This window comes from Mus pahari, chromosome 4 (assembly GCF_900095145.1).
Source record: "Mus pahari chromosome 4, PAHARI_EIJ_v1.1, whole genome shotgun sequence".
Taxonomy (NCBI): Eukaryota; Metazoa; Chordata; class Mammalia; order Rodentia; family Muridae; genus Mus; species Mus pahari.
Genome location: NC_034593.1, coordinates 87,856,367 through 87,876,333, shown reverse-complemented (window position 1 = coordinate 87,876,333; position 19,967 = coordinate 87,856,367). Strand labels below are relative to the sequence as shown.

The 19,967-nt window shown below is 43.7% G+C and overlaps 1 protein-coding gene across 20 annotated transcripts in view; it reads left to right on the top strand.

Moving 5' to 3' along the window:
- The window catches only part of LOC110320361 (myomegalin), a 196,246-nt gene that overhangs the window by 122,262 nt on the left and 54,017 nt on the right, over positions 1–19,967 (top strand). For all 20 annotated transcript variants that reach the window (XR_003843679.1, XR_003843680.1, XM_021196322.2 and 17 more), the window contains 12 exons: positions 7,195–7,326; positions 8,320–8,439; positions 8,655–8,747; positions 8,854–9,066; positions 10,352–10,510; positions 11,502–11,615; positions 11,785–11,922; positions 13,123–13,302; positions 14,321–14,515; positions 18,347–18,517; positions 18,685–18,766; positions 19,505–19,596. Coding sequence is in view for 18 of the 20 variants with exons in the window: in XM_021196322.2 (XP_021051981.1) it covers positions 7,195–7,326; positions 8,320–8,439; positions 8,655–8,747; positions 8,854–9,066; positions 10,352–10,510; positions 11,502–11,615; positions 11,785–11,922; positions 13,123–13,302; positions 14,321–14,515; positions 18,347–18,517; positions 18,685–18,766; positions 19,505–19,596 (1,689 nt within the window). In the remaining 2 variants the exon portion in view is untranslated. The remainder of the gene's footprint in view (positions 1–7,194; positions 7,327–8,319; positions 8,440–8,654; positions 8,748–8,853; positions 9,067–10,351; positions 10,511–11,501; positions 11,616–11,784; positions 11,923–13,122; positions 13,303–14,320; positions 14,516–18,346; positions 18,518–18,684; positions 18,767–19,504; positions 19,597–19,967) is intronic.

Genomic DNA, 19,967 nt, shown 5'->3' with positions numbered 1-19,967 from the left:
CACGGGTTTCCCATGGTTTGTTTAGCTCCAGGATAGTAAGTGGTCTAGGCTTGAAAAAAATTAATTGTTGAGCCTATTTCAGCTGTACTTTTTTTGCGTGTGCGCCTTATTTGCACTTACATAAATTACTTTTCGTAAGCCTTTTAAACAGCATCAGTTTAACAATTCCTATTGTCAGAATTGTATGTAACAAAAGATAAAGATTCGTTTTCTTCAGAAAGAAGTCTTACTTTTGCCATTGGAAACTGTCCTCCTACACTACTCCTTGATTGTTGCTGGTTTTTGTTTTTAGATTTGTGAATGCTCCATTGCCTTTCAGTAAGAGAGTTAGGTTCCTGGCAAGTTCACCCTGGAGCTTTAAGCTTTTCATCCCCCAGATGCCTCAAAATGGTTAGCACATAGAGTGAAACCTATTAACCCATCAGGAAAGCATTAGAAAGAACATTTGGACAGTGTTTGTTATAATTAATGGTCATCTCAGAGCTAATGGTGACTTGTTCGTGGAAGATACTTAGCGATTCTAATGTTGTCACTCACGAAGTTAAGCTGAAAACTGCACAGGCTGCTTTTTCTACTGAGCCTTATTAGAAGATATTTGCTATTAAGGAAGGATTCACTCACCTTACTCTTGACTTTCTTAATAACTGGAGAATGGCAGTTCAACTAGCTGTTCATATCCACTCAATGAAATACTCACTTCACAGCACCCTTTTAAATTCAGCTATTTACAGGGGCCTGGTGCTCCTTCATTTCTATAGCAACACTAAATGCTAGATTCCGTTAACTTTGTTAAACATCCTGGCACATTGACTCTGTAGAGGTACCACTCACTGCTAAGGTGGGCAGTCTAGAAGTCACTAGGGAAGCTTAGTTCTCAGTCAACAGGAGCCCAGGAACTTACAGCCTGGTAATGAATGAAGTTGAGATTACAATTGAGATTTTTGAGGCATACTTAGGCTACATGTAAACTTTGTATACCAATAAGAACTTTAGCAGAAAGTGGAAGAAATATTTTTAAAGTTTATGCAAAATTATCAGAATCAGCACATATGAAAGTGTTATAAAAAAGTAAAAAAAAATCAGTATTTTCATTTGTGTGAAATGTTAAGCATTGTATATGCCCAGCACTTGGGTACTTCTTTTTTACAATGGATCCCCACTGATATGTTTGGCTCAGTGTTTCTGTGACCATACATAGATACTATAAATTGAACACTCATATAAATCTCAATTTAATATCTGAAACTAGGCTGGTCACCATGGGGAACTAAGATATTTTCTTCTCTCAATCATGGTCAATACTGCAGCAAGTTGAAGACCTGAAGATTCCACAGACAAGATTTTCTTTACTCCATATTTAATTTTTTAAAAAATACAATCTTTGTAATTTGCCTGGAATCAGCCAGTTTTGGAGTTGGGAAGGATTTTCAAAAACACCCCTTATTCGGAATGTTGGAAAGTTTGTTTAAATAAGAGGCTTGCTGAACCAAAGTTCCCTCACCCATTTCTGCTAAGACCTTTTAATTCTGTACATTTAATTACATTGCCTGAAGCATATCACCTTAACCTATTTTAAATCAAGAACCTGCTTTCTGTATTCCAGGAGGATTTTCGGGGTTTCCATAAAGAAAACTGAATAAGTGTGTAAACTATGGTAACTGTACCCTCAGATCAAGTCCCTTTGTTACAGTAACTAAGAATGTTCAAGCTTTACACCAGTGGGATAGTACCTCTCTTGTCACGTGACTTTATTCTTTGCTGTGTGAAGTGTACAGCATTGAGAGGTGAAAGAAAAAAACGGCACTAAGCTTCAGGAAAGAGTTTTAATTACTATGTTTCCTCCAATAACTAAAGATGCAAGGGAAAACAGTTACACTGAGTTCAAAGTGTATGTGAACAAAATGCCTATTTTATTCTGGATCTTAATCTAAGTGGTTAAGTCCGATTGGTTTTTAAATCTCCTTCAGGGCTGTTACGGTGTTCAATAAAATCACAGCCAGGAGGGACGGGCAGACCAGCTTTTGACAGTCTCTGAGCCCATAAATGAAGAATAATAAATGTGGGGTTTGGGTAGTTTTCTTTTTGGCTGGTAGATACAAGAGCCTTGAAAACAAAACAAAAAATCCTGCAATAAGAAGGAAACCTGGCAGACCGTTCTGTTAGTCATTTTGATTCTTTTGTTTAATCTTCCACTTAACCCTTTGTATATATATTAACTACCAGCCTGAAGATTCTTCCTGAGAGCTTTGCTTCCCTTTCAACCCCACGCCCGCTTCTCTTTCCTTATATTGAGGTAAACAGAAACAGCATATTTGTCTTGCTTACTGATATATGCAAATCACTTATTTGCCTTCTGTGGACTTTACGCTTGGAAGACCCAGGCTCTTCAGGTTATCTGCAGGAAGGTTTGAGGTCTTGCTCGGTAGTAATTTCCTTCTTTGTTGTCCAGCCCTGGGATAGAAAAGCTATGATGGGGGGTGTGGTCCCTTAGTAAACAGCCATTCACAAAGAGCTCTGATCGACTAGACTCCTTTGTATCTGCATTCAACAAGCACACCTTTCCCTCAAACCTTACAGTGTCAAGGTCTGCTTTTGGGGGACTATGGTAAATTTGTCCCATTTAATACCTTAGTCGTTTATTTAGGCAGATCAGACCCTTTGGAAAATGTAGACATTAGACAATAGTCATAGGCTGGGCCTTTAATTTTATGCTAGCTGATGGTTCTTGTTTGTCTCTGATGATTAACAGCAGGATAGAAAATGATAGCAGTTTGAGACCTGTGACTCACGACTGTAAGGATAAGAACATGCCAGGAAAGTGCTGTTAATCAGAGGTAAAAACACTGCGTTTTAGCCTTGTGCGGCACTGGGCCTGGGCTCTGCTTTCCTTTTCAGATGGATAAAGCATGCATACTGACCTGAAAATGATTCATCTGAAAGGACATCATGCTTAAGTCATGGTCTTAGAAGCCAAGCATCTGGGAATGACCCTGATGCTACTAAATTAAGGACCACTGACCTCCGGCTCTGTAGATTGTCCAGGATCCCATAAGCTGTGTGCTTGGTACTTTACAAGAACTTAGTGCACATTCCTGACCCAGAGGACTGTAGTAAGTGCCCTTTGGGTGTCTCTGAAAAGGCATTTTCTCTGCAATAAAAGAATAAATTATGAAGAAGGGAGAAATGAAGATCTCTCATGTCTTAAGTAAGTCATTTACAGAATCTGAAGTTTCCTGTGACTCATGTTGCGATGGTTCACATGAGATGCAGATTCCTTTGCCTGTGGCATTCTTTGGCTTTAGAGTTGCCATTTATATGCCCTTGTGTTTATGTATGCGTAGGTAGAGAAATGATGTATATGTGAATATAAACATGTATTTATATATACACATATACAAGTAAATAATCTTGCTTCTAAGACAGCTGCTGAAGTATTAGAACACTGGATAGGCAAGTAGGAGTCAGGCCTGGTTTAATTTGGTTTTGTTTTTATTAGTCTTAGTCATTGAGCAGAAGCCTTTGATCCCTAAAATGTTCCTAACATTATGGGGAACCCTGGGTTTATAGGAATAAAAACTGCATCACCAACTGCAATTTAGTTTTCTCTGGATAATTCTTGCCTTTTTTTGTGACTTGAATAGCTTAGCCTACCTTTTATAGCTTTCCGTTTCCTTGTATGTGAAGTGGAATTGGGGTGGCTGGCTAGTTTGTTGCTCCCTTCAGAGCTCTGAGGACTCTGATTTAAAGCGAATGAATAGCACTGTCTTCCTGCCGTTTTAACGTTGAAACTGTTCCCTGATACCCAGCACTAGAGATTAGGGACTGAGCCTGCGATCTTGAGCATGCTAGGTAGACATGCCTTACAGCTCAGCTCTATCTCCAGCCCCAGAGTTGTGCCTTCAATTGTGCTTGCTATGGATGAGAGTTCTGATTTGTAGCATAAGGTTACTAGAGAGTGATTTTACACCAAGGAAACAAAAAGCCCAGTCTTATAGACACGGCTTTTCCATTGAATCCCTGACGATTTTATTTGTCCGTTAGAATTGTAATATTTATTTTAGTCATCTCTTGTGGTATGTGTGTGACTTAATCCACATTGCTTCAGGGGAGACTTCTTGTATTCACCACAACAAATGTCTCAAGTATTTCTGGGAGTCATCCCTCTTGCATCTCCAGCCTCCAGTTGTCTGGAACAACAGCACATTAGCTGTACCAGACCCATCCACTTATCTCTTCCACTACTATCTTTATAATCCAGCCACTTTTCACCTGTATTCTGGCCGATCTCTTCTGCTGGGTAACTGTCCATCACCACTGAGCAGCTGCAGTGAGCTTCTAAAAACTTAAATAGGATTGTTCTTCTGTTAGAAATCACCGAAGTCAGGGCTGGGGACATAGCTGCAGAAGGCCCTGGGTTCAATACCCAGCAGAACCAAAACCAAAACCAAAATGTAAGTACATAAAACACTGCAGACCGGTCTTATCCAGTTTAGATGAATCCATCTTGATTATCCCTGCTGTACAGGAGGTTAGGTCCTGGGCTGTGCCTCCCTTCACACTGGACCCCAGTACCCTCCCCTTTGTCCAGTGTGTTCTAATAAGGCCTGACACCAGCCTGTGTCTCCTATTTCAAACTCAAAATGTGGCGAGTCTGAGTTGAAATGTGCTCTGAGTATAAAATAGACCTCAAATTGTAAATACTGTAAAATCTTATTTTTATATTGACCACATTTGTAATGTTTTAAATGTTTTAGAAATATTTGCTTAAAGTTTCAAAACTAAGTTCACTTTTTTTTAAACTTTTATTCAGTGAAGCTATGAGAAAATAAAAAATTATACAGGTGGCTCACAGTGGTTTTCTCCTGGGATGCGTCCTTCTAGGACTTTCCTTTCCCAGGCTCACTTTCCATCAGCTTTTCCATCTGCCTGGCTTGGTTTCTGTCTCTTTTAGAACAACTGGCTACTTCCCCTTCAGATGTCCATTCAGATACTGTCTCAGGAGGAACTCTCTCTCTAGTTGGAGAAACTCTTTCTAGTTGATATAAAGTAACAGTCACCAATTCTCTGCATAGTTTCCTGTGTTACTGCCTAGGAACTGCCAAGCCCACAGGACTCTCCAGTCCTTCTTTCCATATTTACCATGTAGCCACCAAACCCAAGCTCTGCAGAATCTTCAAAAGAAGCCGCTTTGTCCTATGAGGTACTCTTTTCTCCAACATAGTATCTGCGACTTAGTGCTCAGCACATCTGTGTCTAGGGAGTAGATGAAGGTGAACGTGCTATAGTGATAAGCGAAAGGCATAACTGGAGTAAAAGGGCCCATTTCACTCCCGTTTCTTGTCAAAGCAAGCGCTGAAGACCAGCTTCTGCGGGATGCTGTCAGAAGTCTCCGTGCATTCCATCAACTTTCAGAACTCTGTGGATCGCTTCCATGTCCTGCCATTTGTTGATGTTTGAGACTATGTCTCAATACGTCTTTGATCATCTTACCTTTTAATTTTAAGATTTTGTTTTATCAATTCACTTAGCAGGGATAAAGGAGCCTTTTAATGAGCTGTTCAGAAATAGCTGTGGGCTTATGAAGGTAATAAAACATCCTTGTTTGTACCTGTTTTTCTTGAATTCACTGCACCCTTTTAATTCTTAGCAATGATTCAAAGCTGGGTGCAGTGATGCAGGCTTGTAATCTTAGCAGTTGAGAAACTAGATTTTGGGGTTTGAGGCCAGACTGGGATTATGAGACCCTGTCTCAAAACAAAAACAAAACAAGAAACAAAACAAAACAAAATATGGTTTTTCAGTGTCAGTTGTTAGTTATAAGATTACATTGCTTATAAAAGTAACAAAGTCGATATTTTGTATCCATTAACCCTATCCGTTCTTCGTTCACCTAGAACATTCTTCTTTACTCATCATAGCCAGCGTCAAAAGCTCTCATCCTTTGTAGATCTAAATTTCATCTCTGCTGAGAACCTTTTTTATATGACCTGTGGAAATGAATAGTCTTCTAGTATGACTACTTACTTCCTCAATAAACCAAGACTAATGGGAGTCAGAACTAAGTATTTGCCTGCACCGTGCTCCCCACCCACAGCACTCTGTATTTTATAGTGTTAGAAACAAAGTGGCAACCAGCACTGGGGTAACCAGAGTCCTCACTTCCTCTGCTCAGTCTCTTGCAGGAAGGTATTTAAAGTCAGCTGTAACTCCAGGCTCTGGAAAAGAAACGCATGATTAGCAGTTCTTTACTTTTCCTGAGGAGGAAGGGGCCAGCAGAGGAGGGAGGATTTAATGCGGCCAGGAATTCCTTCGGTGCCCACTATCTTAGCTCACTGTGATCTTCAGGTGGAGTTCTCGAGAGGTCCCTCAGTGCTCTTTACGACTGAGTATGCCTAGAAAGTACACTGCCATCCTAACTGTTATGGTTATGCTTTTATGTTTACTTGCCCCTTTCATTTTTATTAATTTTGGTTTATAGAGACAATTGAGAAAAAAACAAGTTCAAAAACCTCCCATGCTTCTGCACCCATCCCTCTGGATTACGGAGGGCTGCTATTTTTGTTACATTTTGCCTTTTTACTCCTTCTCTGTGTCTGGGTATGTTGTTGTTGTTGTTATTATTTATTTTTTTAAAAGCTTCCAAACAAGTAATTTACTCTAGATACATGCACATGCATTTCTTAAGGACAAGGACATCTCTTATCAACTGCAGTACTAAGGACATTTGTACTGCAGAAATGCTGTTCTCTAATGTAGGCCTCCTATCAAAAAATAACGTTTGCCAGGTTTTCCAGTAACACAAATAGGCCTGGTAGTTGGAATATAACTTTGATCCTTTGATACCTGCATTCATCTCATGGTTAAACATAGAATGAAGCAAATATTTGGTTGTAGCCATATTCTTTAGTAAGTCCCCCTTGTCTTTAAATTCTGCGTAACTTGCTTACCCTGACAGAGTAGCATTTATGTGAACGGGTGAGGAATGTCAAGGACTGAGGGAAGTAGCTTCTAGGGATAGCGGTGAAGTGGTACTCCCAGCATGTAGCAGGACTGTCTGCAGGAAGTCACCTGATCATTAGTGCCACAACTATGGTTTCCAGCTTTCTGAAAAAGGAGGCCCAGTTTGAACAGGAAAATCAAATGGCTTATCGGCTGCATTTCCTCAGTGTCCTTGTCTGTCCTGCTGCCTTCTAGCCCGTGCCTAAAGGGTTACCCACGCAACAGAAGCCGGACTTGCATGAGACCCCTACAACCCAGCCATCTGTGTCTGAGTCCCACCTGGCAGAACTCCAGGACAAAATCCAGCAAACAGAGGCCACCAACAAGGTACGTCAGAACTGGCTCTAGTCCAATTTCATCATCTTGAGTCTGTGTTAGAGTCTGGGAGATGAATGCTGGGCCATCCCTTGTTCTCTACAGAATGGCTCATTTAGAAGTATAGTTCTACACTTTTATCTTTATTTCTTTTATTTTATGTGTGAGTTGCATGTATCCAGGAGAGGGAGGGGTGGGGGAGGAGAGAGAGAGAGAGAGTTTGTGTGTTTGTGTGTACTACAGCTCAGTCTTAGGAACTGTTCCTCAGGAGGTATCTACCTTGGGGTATTTTTGGAGACCATCTTTCACTAGGACCCAGGGCTTAAAAATGAGGCTAGCCAGAGATGCATCTGTTTCCACACTCCCAGAGCTAGGATTATAAGCACACACCTCTAAGCCTGGCTTTTTTATGTGGCTGCTGGGGATTAAACTCAGGTCTTCATAGCTTGCCCAGCTTTTCTCTCTGTTTCTTATCAGGATTTTAGCTTGTCCCACATATACCACATTTCCTGATGCCTTTTGGGAATGAGATCAGATCTTCCATGTAATCTTTAACTCTACAGTAAGGCTCTGACACAGGAAGTTTGTGCTTTAAATTTTAGTATAACTTGTTACCCTTGTTAGCTCATGGAGTTTAATGTCTGCTTTCAAGTCAATTGTCCCAAGGGAGCTCTTGAATATCTGGTCAAGTGTGCTCTTATAATGGCCTGTCCTGTACTAGATAGCAGGTACTCCTTGGTCATATGGGAGGGTCAAGAGAATACTCTGACTGTTGACGTAAAGAACGTGCGCAGTGCATGAGAACTGAGGTGTCTGCGCATTGAGGGAAGCAGTGCGCATCTGCTGCCTCTCTTCATAGTCTGATGGTCACCGTGTGTGCACAGGAAAGGAGTAAGGCGGTCTGCCCTAAGTCGTTCCTTAAACCCGAGATGCACAGGACATTGTGATGGCCCTCGAGGTTAAAAGTCATCACGGAGCTAACAGGACTTTCTCTGCTGAATTCAGATTCTTCAAGAGAAACTGAATGACCTGAGCTGTGAGCTAAAATCTGCACAGGAGTCATCTCAGAAGCAAGATATGACAATCCAGAGCCTCAAGGAAATGCTAAAAAGCAGGGAGAGTGAGGTGAGACCTGTGGGGAGACGGGGCATGCTGGTGACGTACATAAGTGTTCTCCATTTGTAGATGCTGCTATTGTCAGAGCAGCAAATCTTACTATGGAAAATTGTCCACTAAGTAGGTGTTTTGGAAAGCTTCTGTTCCTAACCTCTGTACAGGAGAGAGAAGGAATTTCTGAGTCATTGGCTAACTGTAGCACGCTATCGTCCTCTCATTTCCAGACTGAGGAGCTGTACCAGGTGATCGAGGGACAAAATGACACAATGGCCAAGCTTCGGGAAATGCTGCACCAGAGCCAGCTCGGACAGCTCCACGTACGTGAGGGCCACGGGCAGGAGTGGGGCCGCCCTGGCTGCCCGGGGCTCTCGGAGGCTCCGTGGTTCCGCCCCGTGACTATGATTGTGATTCTGCTCTTTTCAGAGCTCAGAGGGCATTGCCCCTGCTCAGCAACAGGTGGCCCTGCTGGACCTTCAGAGCGCTCTGTTCTGCAGTCAGCTTGAAATCCAGAAGCTCCAGAGACTGGTACGGCAGAAAGAACGCCAGCTGGCCGATGGCAAGCGATGCGTGCAGTTAGTGGAGGCTGCAGCCCAGGAGAGAGAGCACCAGAAGGAAGCCGCTTGGAAACATAATCAGGTAAATCATTAACCGTTCTCTTGCTCCCAGCGCTGACTTTGCCCCACCGTGACTTGTGAGCAGGACAGTTGGTGCCCAACCTAAACCCTTGCATCGTTGGCCTGTCCTGTGCGGTCAGTGTTTGTTGCCCCCAGAGGTCACGCACCAGATGAGCAGACTGTGTCCCGGAAGTACAAAGGTGGCTATCAGACACTGCCTCTTTACTTCTACTTTAGCAGGAGAGGCAGTCACATGACAGATGTTAATAGGGTAAATACTCCCCAAGGCTCCGGCTTATGTTCCTGTAGCTATGTCCAGGAGGGTCAGAGGAAAGAAGTCAGAGGGCTTAACGCTTCGTGCAGGAGGAGATTGCTGAGGTCATTCTGAAAGGATAAAGTCAACTGAGGCCGATGAGGTAGCTCGGCAAGTGAAAAATTCTTGACTCACAAGCGTTTCCGCCCCAGAATTATTCCGGAAGGAGAGAACCACTTCCTCAAAGTTGTCCTTTGACCTCCACGCGTGCATACCTAACTCATATAAGTAAGACACACACCAGTAAATAAGCAAATACATAAATTAATTAAATTGAAAAAGTCATTGGGTAAAGTAGAGAAGGGCATGTACATGCATAATTAGTCATATAATTTAAATGTATGTGGCATTATACAGTCCTTAAGTAGTCCTCTATCTTGTTAGCATGGAACACATGCTGTTTGTTTGTTTGTTTGTTTGTTTTCTGCATTTTAAAGATCCCTTTTTGTATGCTGTCTCCAATCTTAGCAGTTTAGAAATTATGAGCCCTGGATTTTCCTTAGAAATATTAAAATTTCTGAGACTATTGCTGGTGATAGTGCATCGGAAGCTGAGTTCATCAGGGAAGGATTAGAATTATGGTGCAAGCCTCACTTAGTAGATGGTAGAGCTGTCCTTTTAAGCCAGAAATCGAGCAGTGCCGTGGGATCACTGAACTGTGATACCAACTTTACTTTCTACTCCATACTTTTCATAAGCTTTCCTATCCTATTTGATTTATATTCTCTATACTTTTCTATATCAGCTTACATGATGGTATTCTCTGCTACTTTATATTTTATTATATGCCTTTGCAGTTTTTTGTTTTGTTTTGGGGATGTGAGGTTGCCCGGGCTGGCCTTGAATTTGAGATCCTTCGGTCCTCAGGCTCTCCAGCGGCTGGGACTATGGGCAGGAGCCGTCATGCCCAACTTGCCTTGAAAGTGCTAAGCCCATCACATATCTAATGATCACATGGAAAGGTTAGCATAAAAACATGATCTATTTATTTCAGGAACTACGAAAGGCTTTACAACACCTCCAAGGAGAACTGCACAGTAAGAGCCAGCAGCTCCACATTCTGGAGGCGGAAAAATACAATGAGATTCGAACCCAGGGACAAAACATTCAACACCTAAGCCACAGTGTGAGTCACAAGGAGCAGCTAATCCAGGTGAGTCCTCAGATGCAAGCAGCCTTCTGAGCTGCCAGTGCCTGCTCAGGCCACTGCAGGGCCTGCCTGTGCCCACATATGACTGCCAGAGTTGGAAATTCATATACAGTGAGTAGAAAATACAGTCCATGAGCATCATGCTATCAATCCAGCATGAAAGTAACTGTGTGTGAACATCCATGAGCATCATGCTAGTCAGCATGTAACTGTGTGTGAACATCCATGAGCATCATGCTATTCAGCATGTAACTGTGTGTGAACATCCATGAGCAGCATGCTATCCAGCACAGAAGTCACTGTATGTGAATGTAAACAGTACAGGCAGTGTTCAGCAAACGCAACACCTCTGAGCCACTCTGCTTCATGATGTCATGGCAGGAGAGATCTCTTACAGAAACAGCTGCAGAATTCAGTGACAGAATGACAATTTTAGGGAAAATGGAGCACTAAGAAATGTGATCTGCTCTGTCACCTACTCTAAGCTTTGGGGACACTAAATCTCCTAAATTCCAGAGCAAATAATTTTTACATCCCATTGTGTACAATTCCCACCCCCTCACAGATGTACCCATGCCACATCTTCATTTGGGAAATATCTTTTTGCTGTTGGTAGTTTTGTTTTATTCTGAGATGGCATCTGACTCTGTGGCCCTGGCTGCCCTGGAGCTATGTAGATGAGGCTGGCCTCCAACTTACAGAGATCCACCTGCCTCTGCGTCCTCAGTGCTGGGATAACAGGTGTGTTCCACCAGGCTTAGCTCAAAATCTTTAGTGAGTCTTTACTGACACCTTTAGGCAGACTGTGTGTCCTGTGTTTCCCTGAGAGGACAGGCTCGCCTGCTAAATCATTTGTTGCAGAATTATTAACAATTTATGTCTCTGTCATCTCTGACTCATTTGTGTGTGTGTACTAAACAACAAATTTCTTGGAAAAGTGAAGAAATTCAGCTAAGAGGTAAAGGAATAAAGGAAAGTACTTCTGTCTCATTAGGAACTCCAGGAGCTCCTACAGTATCGAGACAACGCAGACAAAACTCTAGACACAAATGAGGTGTTTCTTGAGAAACTGCGGCAAAGAATACAAGACCGAGCTGTTGCTCTAGAGGTACTCGGCTAGTCCCCGCCCCACTGCTGTCTGTCCTAGCTGTGATGGTGTCTGAGTGGCTGTTTTGGGGGTCTCAGCTTCCAGCTCTCACACTTGGGATCTGAGTGAATAAAGGTGATAGATCGCTCAGTGAACCTTCCAGTGCTGAGGAGCCTCCCTTTCCTTGCAGCGGGTTATAGATGAAAAGTTCTCTGCTCTAGAGGAAAAGGACAAGGAACTGCGGCAGCTTCGCCTCGCCGTGAGGGACCGAGACCACGACTTAGAGAGACTGCGCTGTGTCCTGTCTGCCAATGAAGCTACCATGCAAGTAAGAACCAAACCCAGCCTACTCCCCCCACTCTCCCCACTCCCGAAGCATTCTAGGCCTGAAGCAGCAGCCCCTCCATTATTCTCTGTAACCCCGAGTATTTGCTCTGAAAGGGAAACAAACTTAAAAGCCAGAGGAAAGTAGCATTCACCCATCCGCCACCGCCGTTGGAGGCTTCTGTCACTTCTCTTCCTTTTCATTATGGACTCATGGGGAGTAGTGAATGGTGGTTGTGGCTTACGTGGTTCTGACTTCTCATCCTTGCCTATTAATGTAGATATGCACATACACTTTTGCATGAGCACTGTTGGGGTAAAGTATGTATGTACAGACTTTATATTGTGTTTTCCCCATTGATATTATGTAGATACCTGAGTACCACATAACTGCTTGTTTTCTTTTCTGTTTTTTTTTTTTTTTTTTTTTTTTTTTTTTGGTTTTTCGAGACAGGGTTTCTCTGTATAGCCCTGGCTGTCCTGGAACTCACTCTGTAGACCAGGCTGGCCTCGAACTCAGAAATCCGCCTGCCTCTGCCTCCCGAGTGCTGGGATTAAAGGCGTGCGCCACCACGCCCGGCTCTTAAAGTATACTTGTAGCTTTTCTGCATACTTATTTTAGATCCTATCTAAACCTATCTAACACACCATCTGTGTGTTCTTAAAGAGGCCATTCACTTTTTTGTTAGAGAAATTACTCCCACAATCCTACTTTATCATGTATTCTATATTTACCTCTCCACAAACCAGATTTTTAAAAATAAATAAATAAACAAACAAACAAATAAATAAATACTGGTAACCCATTCTGTGTTTTCGCCTCTTCCAAAAAGGGTCAGGCAGGTCTTAATTTCTCTTCTTTTGTTCTTCTCTCTCTCTCTCTCTCTCTCTCTCTCTCTCTCTCTCTCTCTCTCTCTCTCTCTCACACACACACACACACACACACACACACACATCTTTTGGATTGTTTTAGTTTTGATTTTTTTCAAGACAGGGTTTCTCTATCTTCCTTTTCCTGGCTGTCCTGGACCTTGCTTTGTAGACCAGCCTGGCCTTGAACTCAGAGAGATCCATCTGCCTCTGCCTCCTGGGTGCTGAGATTAGGGTGTAAAAGCATGCACCACCACACCAGAAGGACTAATGTCTTATCCTGAGGAGTGTGGGGTGCCCCCTTGGCTTATGTTTGCTGTGTCTGTCCTTGTAGAGCATGGAGAGTCTCCTGAGGGCCAGAGGCCTGGAAGTGGAGCAGTTAACTGCCACCTGCCAAAACCTTCAGTGGCTGAAAGAAGAATTGGAAACCAAATTTGGCCATTGGCAGAAGGAACAGGAGAACATCATTCAGCAGTTGCAGACATCTCTGCATGACAGGAACAAAGAAGTAGAGGCAAGGCTCCACTAACAGGAAGGATTGGCTTAGGGATGCATAGGCTCAGCCCCAGTCGGGACTCCTGAGGCCTGCAGAGCCAGCAACCCAAGTCTTTAATTATATTCTATGCCTGGGCGAGTAGCTACCTTTCCCTGGGAACTCTTTTTACAACTATAAATTTAACATGTCGTTTATCATTCTCAGAGATGCTATATGAGAATTAGATCTTAAGATATATTATATTATAACTTACCTGTATTATAATAGTTACAATGTACTTGCTGAGTTGGGCGCTGTTTTAAGGGCCTAATGGAAATTAACTTAGTGACTCCTCACAAGTTCGTGAGGGCATACTCTGCTTTCAAAGCAAGGACTTAGATGCTCGCGGCTAAGTAACCTGTCAGCACAGCATCGCAGAGATGCATAGCTGCTTCACTACACCTTGTCGGGCTCCACGGTTTAAGCTCCATGTATTGCATTTCTGTGTAGACCAGGAGCTATTATGGCATTACTCTCTTATGAATAGTTTCCTTGGTCCTCTTCTGTCTTTCCCGGACAGGGTCTTGCTTTATATCCAGACTGGCTTTAAGTTTTTGTCCTCCTACTTGAGGCCCACAGGAGCCTGGGCTTGCTTGCAGGAGGCATGTGCTGCCTCACCCAGATCATTAGCCCCTTCATCCCGTGGGTTTTACTCCCTCTCAAAAGTTATACTGCAGAGGAACTAAGTGAGCCAGGCACCCACTTGCTCCGTCTGACATTAACTGTTGTGTGCCGAGCATAAGGAAAACTACTTACTTCAGAATGATTGCATAAGCTGCCATTCTGGGGGTCTCTGTGTATTGTTAGTATTCGTTCTTTGAGTATGTATTTCCAGCATTCCAAGTCATGGGCCCGTGTTAGGTTTGGGGAACCAAAAAAGATAAGACGTTATGTATGCTGTTCCCAAGAACCTCATCCTTTCTTCATGGTGGGTGCTTCAACGTGTGGTACAGAAAATTCCATCCTCCAGAAATTCACGCCGTCCCTTTCACATTAGGATCTCAGCGCAACTTTGCTCTGTAAACTTGGACCGGGTCAGAGTGAAGTAGCCGAGGAACTGTGCCAGCGCCTGCAGCGAAAGGAAAGGATGCTGCAGGACCTTCTGAGTGATCGGAACAAACAAGCTGTGGAGCATGAGATGGAGATCCAGGGGCTGCTCCAGTCGATGGGCACCAGGGAGCAGGAAAGACAGGTAAGCATTAGTGTAGAACCGGATGAGGAGCCTCTGATGCATTCGTGGCCGGCAGACAGGAAGTGCCGCTCGTGGCTGGCAGACAGGAAGTGATGCTCGTGGCCGGCAGACAGGAAGTGTCCAAAGCATTTGACATGGACTTGCTCATTTTGCAGTCAACTCAGTTTCTTTCCTTCAATTCATGGACTGCAGGTTCCACATCAGTAAGGATGAAATAGTTTTGAATAGTACATCTGGAAAGTGGCCTAGACAATACATGTATTCATTATTTTGGTTTTCTCCGTTTTGAAAGAAGGGAATGGAATACTGAAATATTATTATCTAAGATATAGGAAAAGTTACTCTCAGCATGCTCAGATATGTTCTCTCCCTTCCCCCATCTCTCTCAGTTTCTCTCTCCCTCTCTTTCTCTCTTTCTCTGTTTAAAGTTTTACTTGTAGTCCAGGCTGGACAGGAACTCTCTACATAGTCCAAACTCAAATTAGAAATCCTCCTGCCTCAGCCTGTAGAATGTTGGAATTGCAAGTGTCTAACACCACATCCAGTTCGTATTTTCTTCTTTTAGAATTTAGAATGTTTTTCCTTTACTTGCTTGTCGGTTGGGAAGCATTATCCTGGTGCAGGTGCAGAGGCTAAAGAGTAAATCTGAGCCATCGCTTCTGCCCCTCTAGTGTTTGGAAACCAAGTGTTGAACTGAGGTCATCCTCTTGGCAGCTAGCAGCCCTTACCCACTAAGGCACCTCACTGACCCATATTTTCTTTTAATTCTTACAAAAATCCGAGTTATTTTAGGTGGAAACAATTGTATTTTGAAGGCCCTTTAGAGAGAAGGTAATATCAGGATGATAAAGGCTATATCGATCTCAGAATAACAGCACACACTATTTCAAAGTCATTTTTTTTTTTTAAAGACAAGGTTTCACACTGTAGCCCAGCCTCATCTGGCGTTTACTGTATAGCTAAACCCGGCCTCATTCAGGGCAGTCCTCCTGCCTTAGCCTCCCCAGTGCTGGGATTACAGGCGTGATCTACCACGCCCAGTTTTGAAGGTCAGTTCCTAGTTTTTCCTGATTCTGCATATCTTTTTCTCCACCCCTAGCTGACATTGCTGGCACCAAGGAGGTCGCAGACATTACACAGCCTTTGCACCTCAGCAGCAGCTCCAGGGGTGTCTGTGTGGGTCTGCCTTTCTAGTTTCCCACGCAAAAGATTAACCCGAAAAGTTTTTTAAAAGGAGATTAAGGAACAGGAGGGGCTTGTGAATCTGTGATTCTAATGCGGTTCACAGAGCACACTCGGCGTGGAGACAGAGCACTGTCCTAGGGTTGCACTCACCATGCACCTTGTTTGTGCTATTATGTTTTCATAGTAACTGTTGGCAGTATGTTGATAACCTTTCAAGTTATTCTGCCCATGCCTTAAAATTATACATACTGAAAATGCAAGAGCTTTTTTTTTTTTTTTTAAATTCTCATTTAGAAATTATGATGGGGACTCAGCTTTTTACCTAAACAGTTGGTTCCTCCCAGAGAGAATTGGTTCTATAGTTTAGCTAATGTAGTTCCAATTCATTATCTCAACCCCTGAAAGTTTACAATGGCTATCGTGTATGCCTGGGTATATGCATGAGGCATGTGTGGGCACATGTGCCATACATAGTGCATGTATGGAAGTCATAGAGCAACTCTGTAGCTTCTCTCCTACCACCTTTCTGAGTCCCAGAGATGAGAATCAGGTCACCGGGCTTATATGGCAAACACCACCTCCTGCTGAGCCATCTTGCCAGCTGTAAATGCACTTCTGTACTTAAACAGTCACAAAGAAGTTCCGGGTCTTTCCTTATGTTGTCATCTATTGGTTGATAGTTTTATGCGTTTATATAATGAATTTTAGTCATCCTCAACCCTTACTCTTCTTCTCCACCTCCCATTCCCACCAGCACTGTTTTCTGAGTGCCCCCCCCCTCACTTTAAAGTCTTTTGTGTGTGTGGTTACTGAGTTTAATTGTGGGAGATTGATTACTGAAGCAAGGGCAACTTACCAGTAACTACACCAAAGAAATGGTACCTCATCTCCCAGGCGGCACTCACTGTCAGCAGGCTCTTAGGCTCCTCCTCAGTCTGTGATAAAATGTTGACAAGCCTGATCTTTTTTTTTTTCTTTTGCTTATTCTTTGGGGAGATTTTTTTTCTACCCTTTTACTAAAATACTAAAATGTAACCTCTTTCTTTGAGAATGTAATAATATCTTTTTATTATATTCACCCTTCACTCTTCCCCCTAATTCCTCCCAGATGTATCCCCATCTCCTTCCAACTTTGTTTGTTTTAATAAACAGCCCACTGATTCTAATTCCTAATACCCATCTGTTTATGGGCACAAGGCCATCCAAGTGAACCTACCAGGGGCCATATCCTTAAAGACATCTTACCCTCCCTTTCCCAGTAGCCGCCGATAGTCATAGCTTCTCAGATAGGGGCTGGTCTCAAAAGCCCCTCCTCTCTCTGTGCTTGATCTCCTGCGGCTTTTGTATGGACTACGAGGGCTCTTGTAAGTTCTTGAGAGCAGCCTATTGTGTCCTGTCTGTAGCTAAACACAGAGACATTTACTCTGCACCTTGGCCGATTGTGAGTTAACGTGCTGACCACTACTTGCTGTGGTAAGCAGCTGCTCTGGTGAGGATCGGCACAGCACTGACCTATGGGTGTAAATATGAATATTTACAAGGCAATTTGACCACGTGACCACTTAGGCTTTGATGATTCTTGAGGTTCAGATTCACTTGGTCTGATAAAGATGTTTATTGTGTACTACTGACTGCTTGGTCCTGGCGAGCCATGCTGTGGGTACTTGGGATGTAGCACTAAGCTGCTCCTGAAGTAGATATACATTCTTGTTGAGGAGAAGAAAGTAATGAGGACCATGCGGGGATACACTAGGAAACAGGAAGTGCGTTGGGAGAAACTAAGCAGAGCAAAAGGATTTGGAGAGTGGAAGTACATTCTCCCCCAAGCATTATTGAAGTACAATTGGCAAGTAAAAATTGTATGTATTCCATGAAACACATATGTACACGTTGTGAATGGTCACTCTAATCACTCACAGTCTGTGGTGGCCAGTGGCTGTTTCGTTTGCAACAGCTTCAGAGTATTCACAGAGTGTTCCTCAGTGCTCCTGGCCCCAGCCACTGTGACCACCGCACTTACTCAGCACCGGAATATTAGTAGCACACCCCGTGTGATTGCAGCTTAGAACAGGCCAGGGCAGTAGCATGATGCTTGGCGAAGAGCTCAGCCTTACAAATGCTGGGTAAAGGCAGCTGAGGCTGAAGAAACAACTGGAGTAAAGGAAGCCATTTGTCAGGCCAGTTCTGCACAAACCCTTACACCTTAGCTACTAGAGACCTTGAGGAGCCTTTTCCCGATGTCTCACCTGGACTAGACACACTCACTGTTCACTATGCACACTGTTCTACTGTGACAGACTGTGCAGAGGAGAAAAGTTGTTTCTGAGTATCCCACAGGATTCTTTTTTCTTTAAATAAGTGTAGTGGGTGCTGGAGAGATGGCTCAGTGGTTAAGAGCGCTTGCTACTCTCACAGAGGACCTGGGTTCTGTCCCCAGAACCTTCAGGTGGTTCACAGTCATCCATGACTCCAGTTCTGGCCTCCATGGGGGGTGCTGCACACACGTGGTGCACCAGCATCCATGCAGGCAAAACACTCATACACATCAAATAAAAATAAAGAAATCTTTAAAGAGATTTGAAAATAAATTTCATTTACTTTACTGTAATATCTTGGGTAACATTCACCGCTGTTCCTTCTTACCAGGCTGCTGCAGAAAAAATGGTCCAGGCCTTCATAGAAAGGAACTCAGAACTGCAGGCCCTGCGCCAGTATTTAGGGGGAAAAGAACTAATGACATCATCTCAGGCGTTCATCTCTAACCAGACAGCTGGAGTGACTTCCATCGGCCCCCACCATGGAGAGCAAACTGATCAAGTAAGAACTCTAGACTCTGAGATAGTCATGGCGACTGCATGTCCTTGCTGCATCTGAGGCAGCAGTTTGCGCGTTTCACCTGCAAACCTATGTGAGACCATTCCAAGTCTGCCACCGGGATCAGGGTCCCTGTGTCCGTCTGACCCCACAACCCTTCCAATTTTCAGGGTTCTATGCAGATGCCCTCTCGAGATGACAGCACCTCGCTGACTGCTAGAGAGGAGGCCAGCATACCCCGGTCCACATTAGGTGAGTGCCAGGTTTGCGTCATGAAGATCCCTTGTGCTTGTCAGCACTCCCCTGTAGATTTGGCCAGGACACGTCATGATAGCTTAGAAAACCGATTTGGATTGCCTGAAATCTGGAGACACATACATCACTTCCAAGAAAAACTGCCCGAACCTTACATGGCTGGTTTGTTTTTTTGTTTTTTTAGTTCTTTTCACACTCATTGTTACAGCAACTTACATATTAAAAATTAAGTGTTCACTTCTGAAATTAAATATACAAACAGGTATGCTCAGGAGGCACATATAATCCCTGCTTCTCTCTGGTTTCTACTCGCCCACTGAGGGTGATAAGCTTCGTTTCTGGGTTGTCCTTAGTCCTGTGAATGGTTTTTTAAAAAATTGAGCGGATGGTTTAGGTGGATGGGTGTGTCGTCTCCCCTCCCCCTAGTAAATGCAGTCTTTTGCATCTAGATTAATAGCCTCGAAATCTGAGTAAGTTCATCAGCTTCATCCTCATTCTCGCTCAGCTTCGTAGTGGGTGCTGGGTGAACACGTGACGACGCTCTTTCCCGTTTGCTCCTTTTAGCATGTGGGTTGACTGTGGGTTTTCCATTACAAATATTGCTACAGACCAAAGTGGCTCCTCACATTTTCCTTAAGTGCCGAGATGTGTTCTAGAGTAAGCCGCTCAGAAACGGGGCAGCAGAGGTCACTGCGTGTCTCAGTGATTAAATCTAGCGCTGTGCGTTCATTTCAGGAGACTCGGACACGGTTGCAGGGCTGGAGAAAGAACTGAGCAACGCCAAGGAGGAACTCGAGCTCATGGCCAAAAAAGAAAGAGAAAGCCAGGTGAGCCTCCTAGCCATGGCCAGCCGGCCAGTTCCTAGGCTTCCTTCCAAGTGGTCTATATTCTAAGCATTGCGGTTCTAGACACATAATGCCTGGCTCCAAATTCAAGGTGCTCCTCTCTTCTCTTTGGAGAGAAACAGAAATTGTTGTATGTCCTATCACCTCAGCAACATGCTCTGACTGCCCCGGGAAGCCCCGCATCTTTTTGTCTGTCCCTCCTCCTGTCAGGAAGCAAATAAAATAATTGTAAAGCATTTGTGTCAAACAGACAGGTTGTGATTCCTGCCCAGAAGGATGACATCAGACCCGTGAGTTTTGACGGTAAACAAGGGGTGTGTGAGCAGAGCAACACTGTGGAGTGGGCGTTCTTC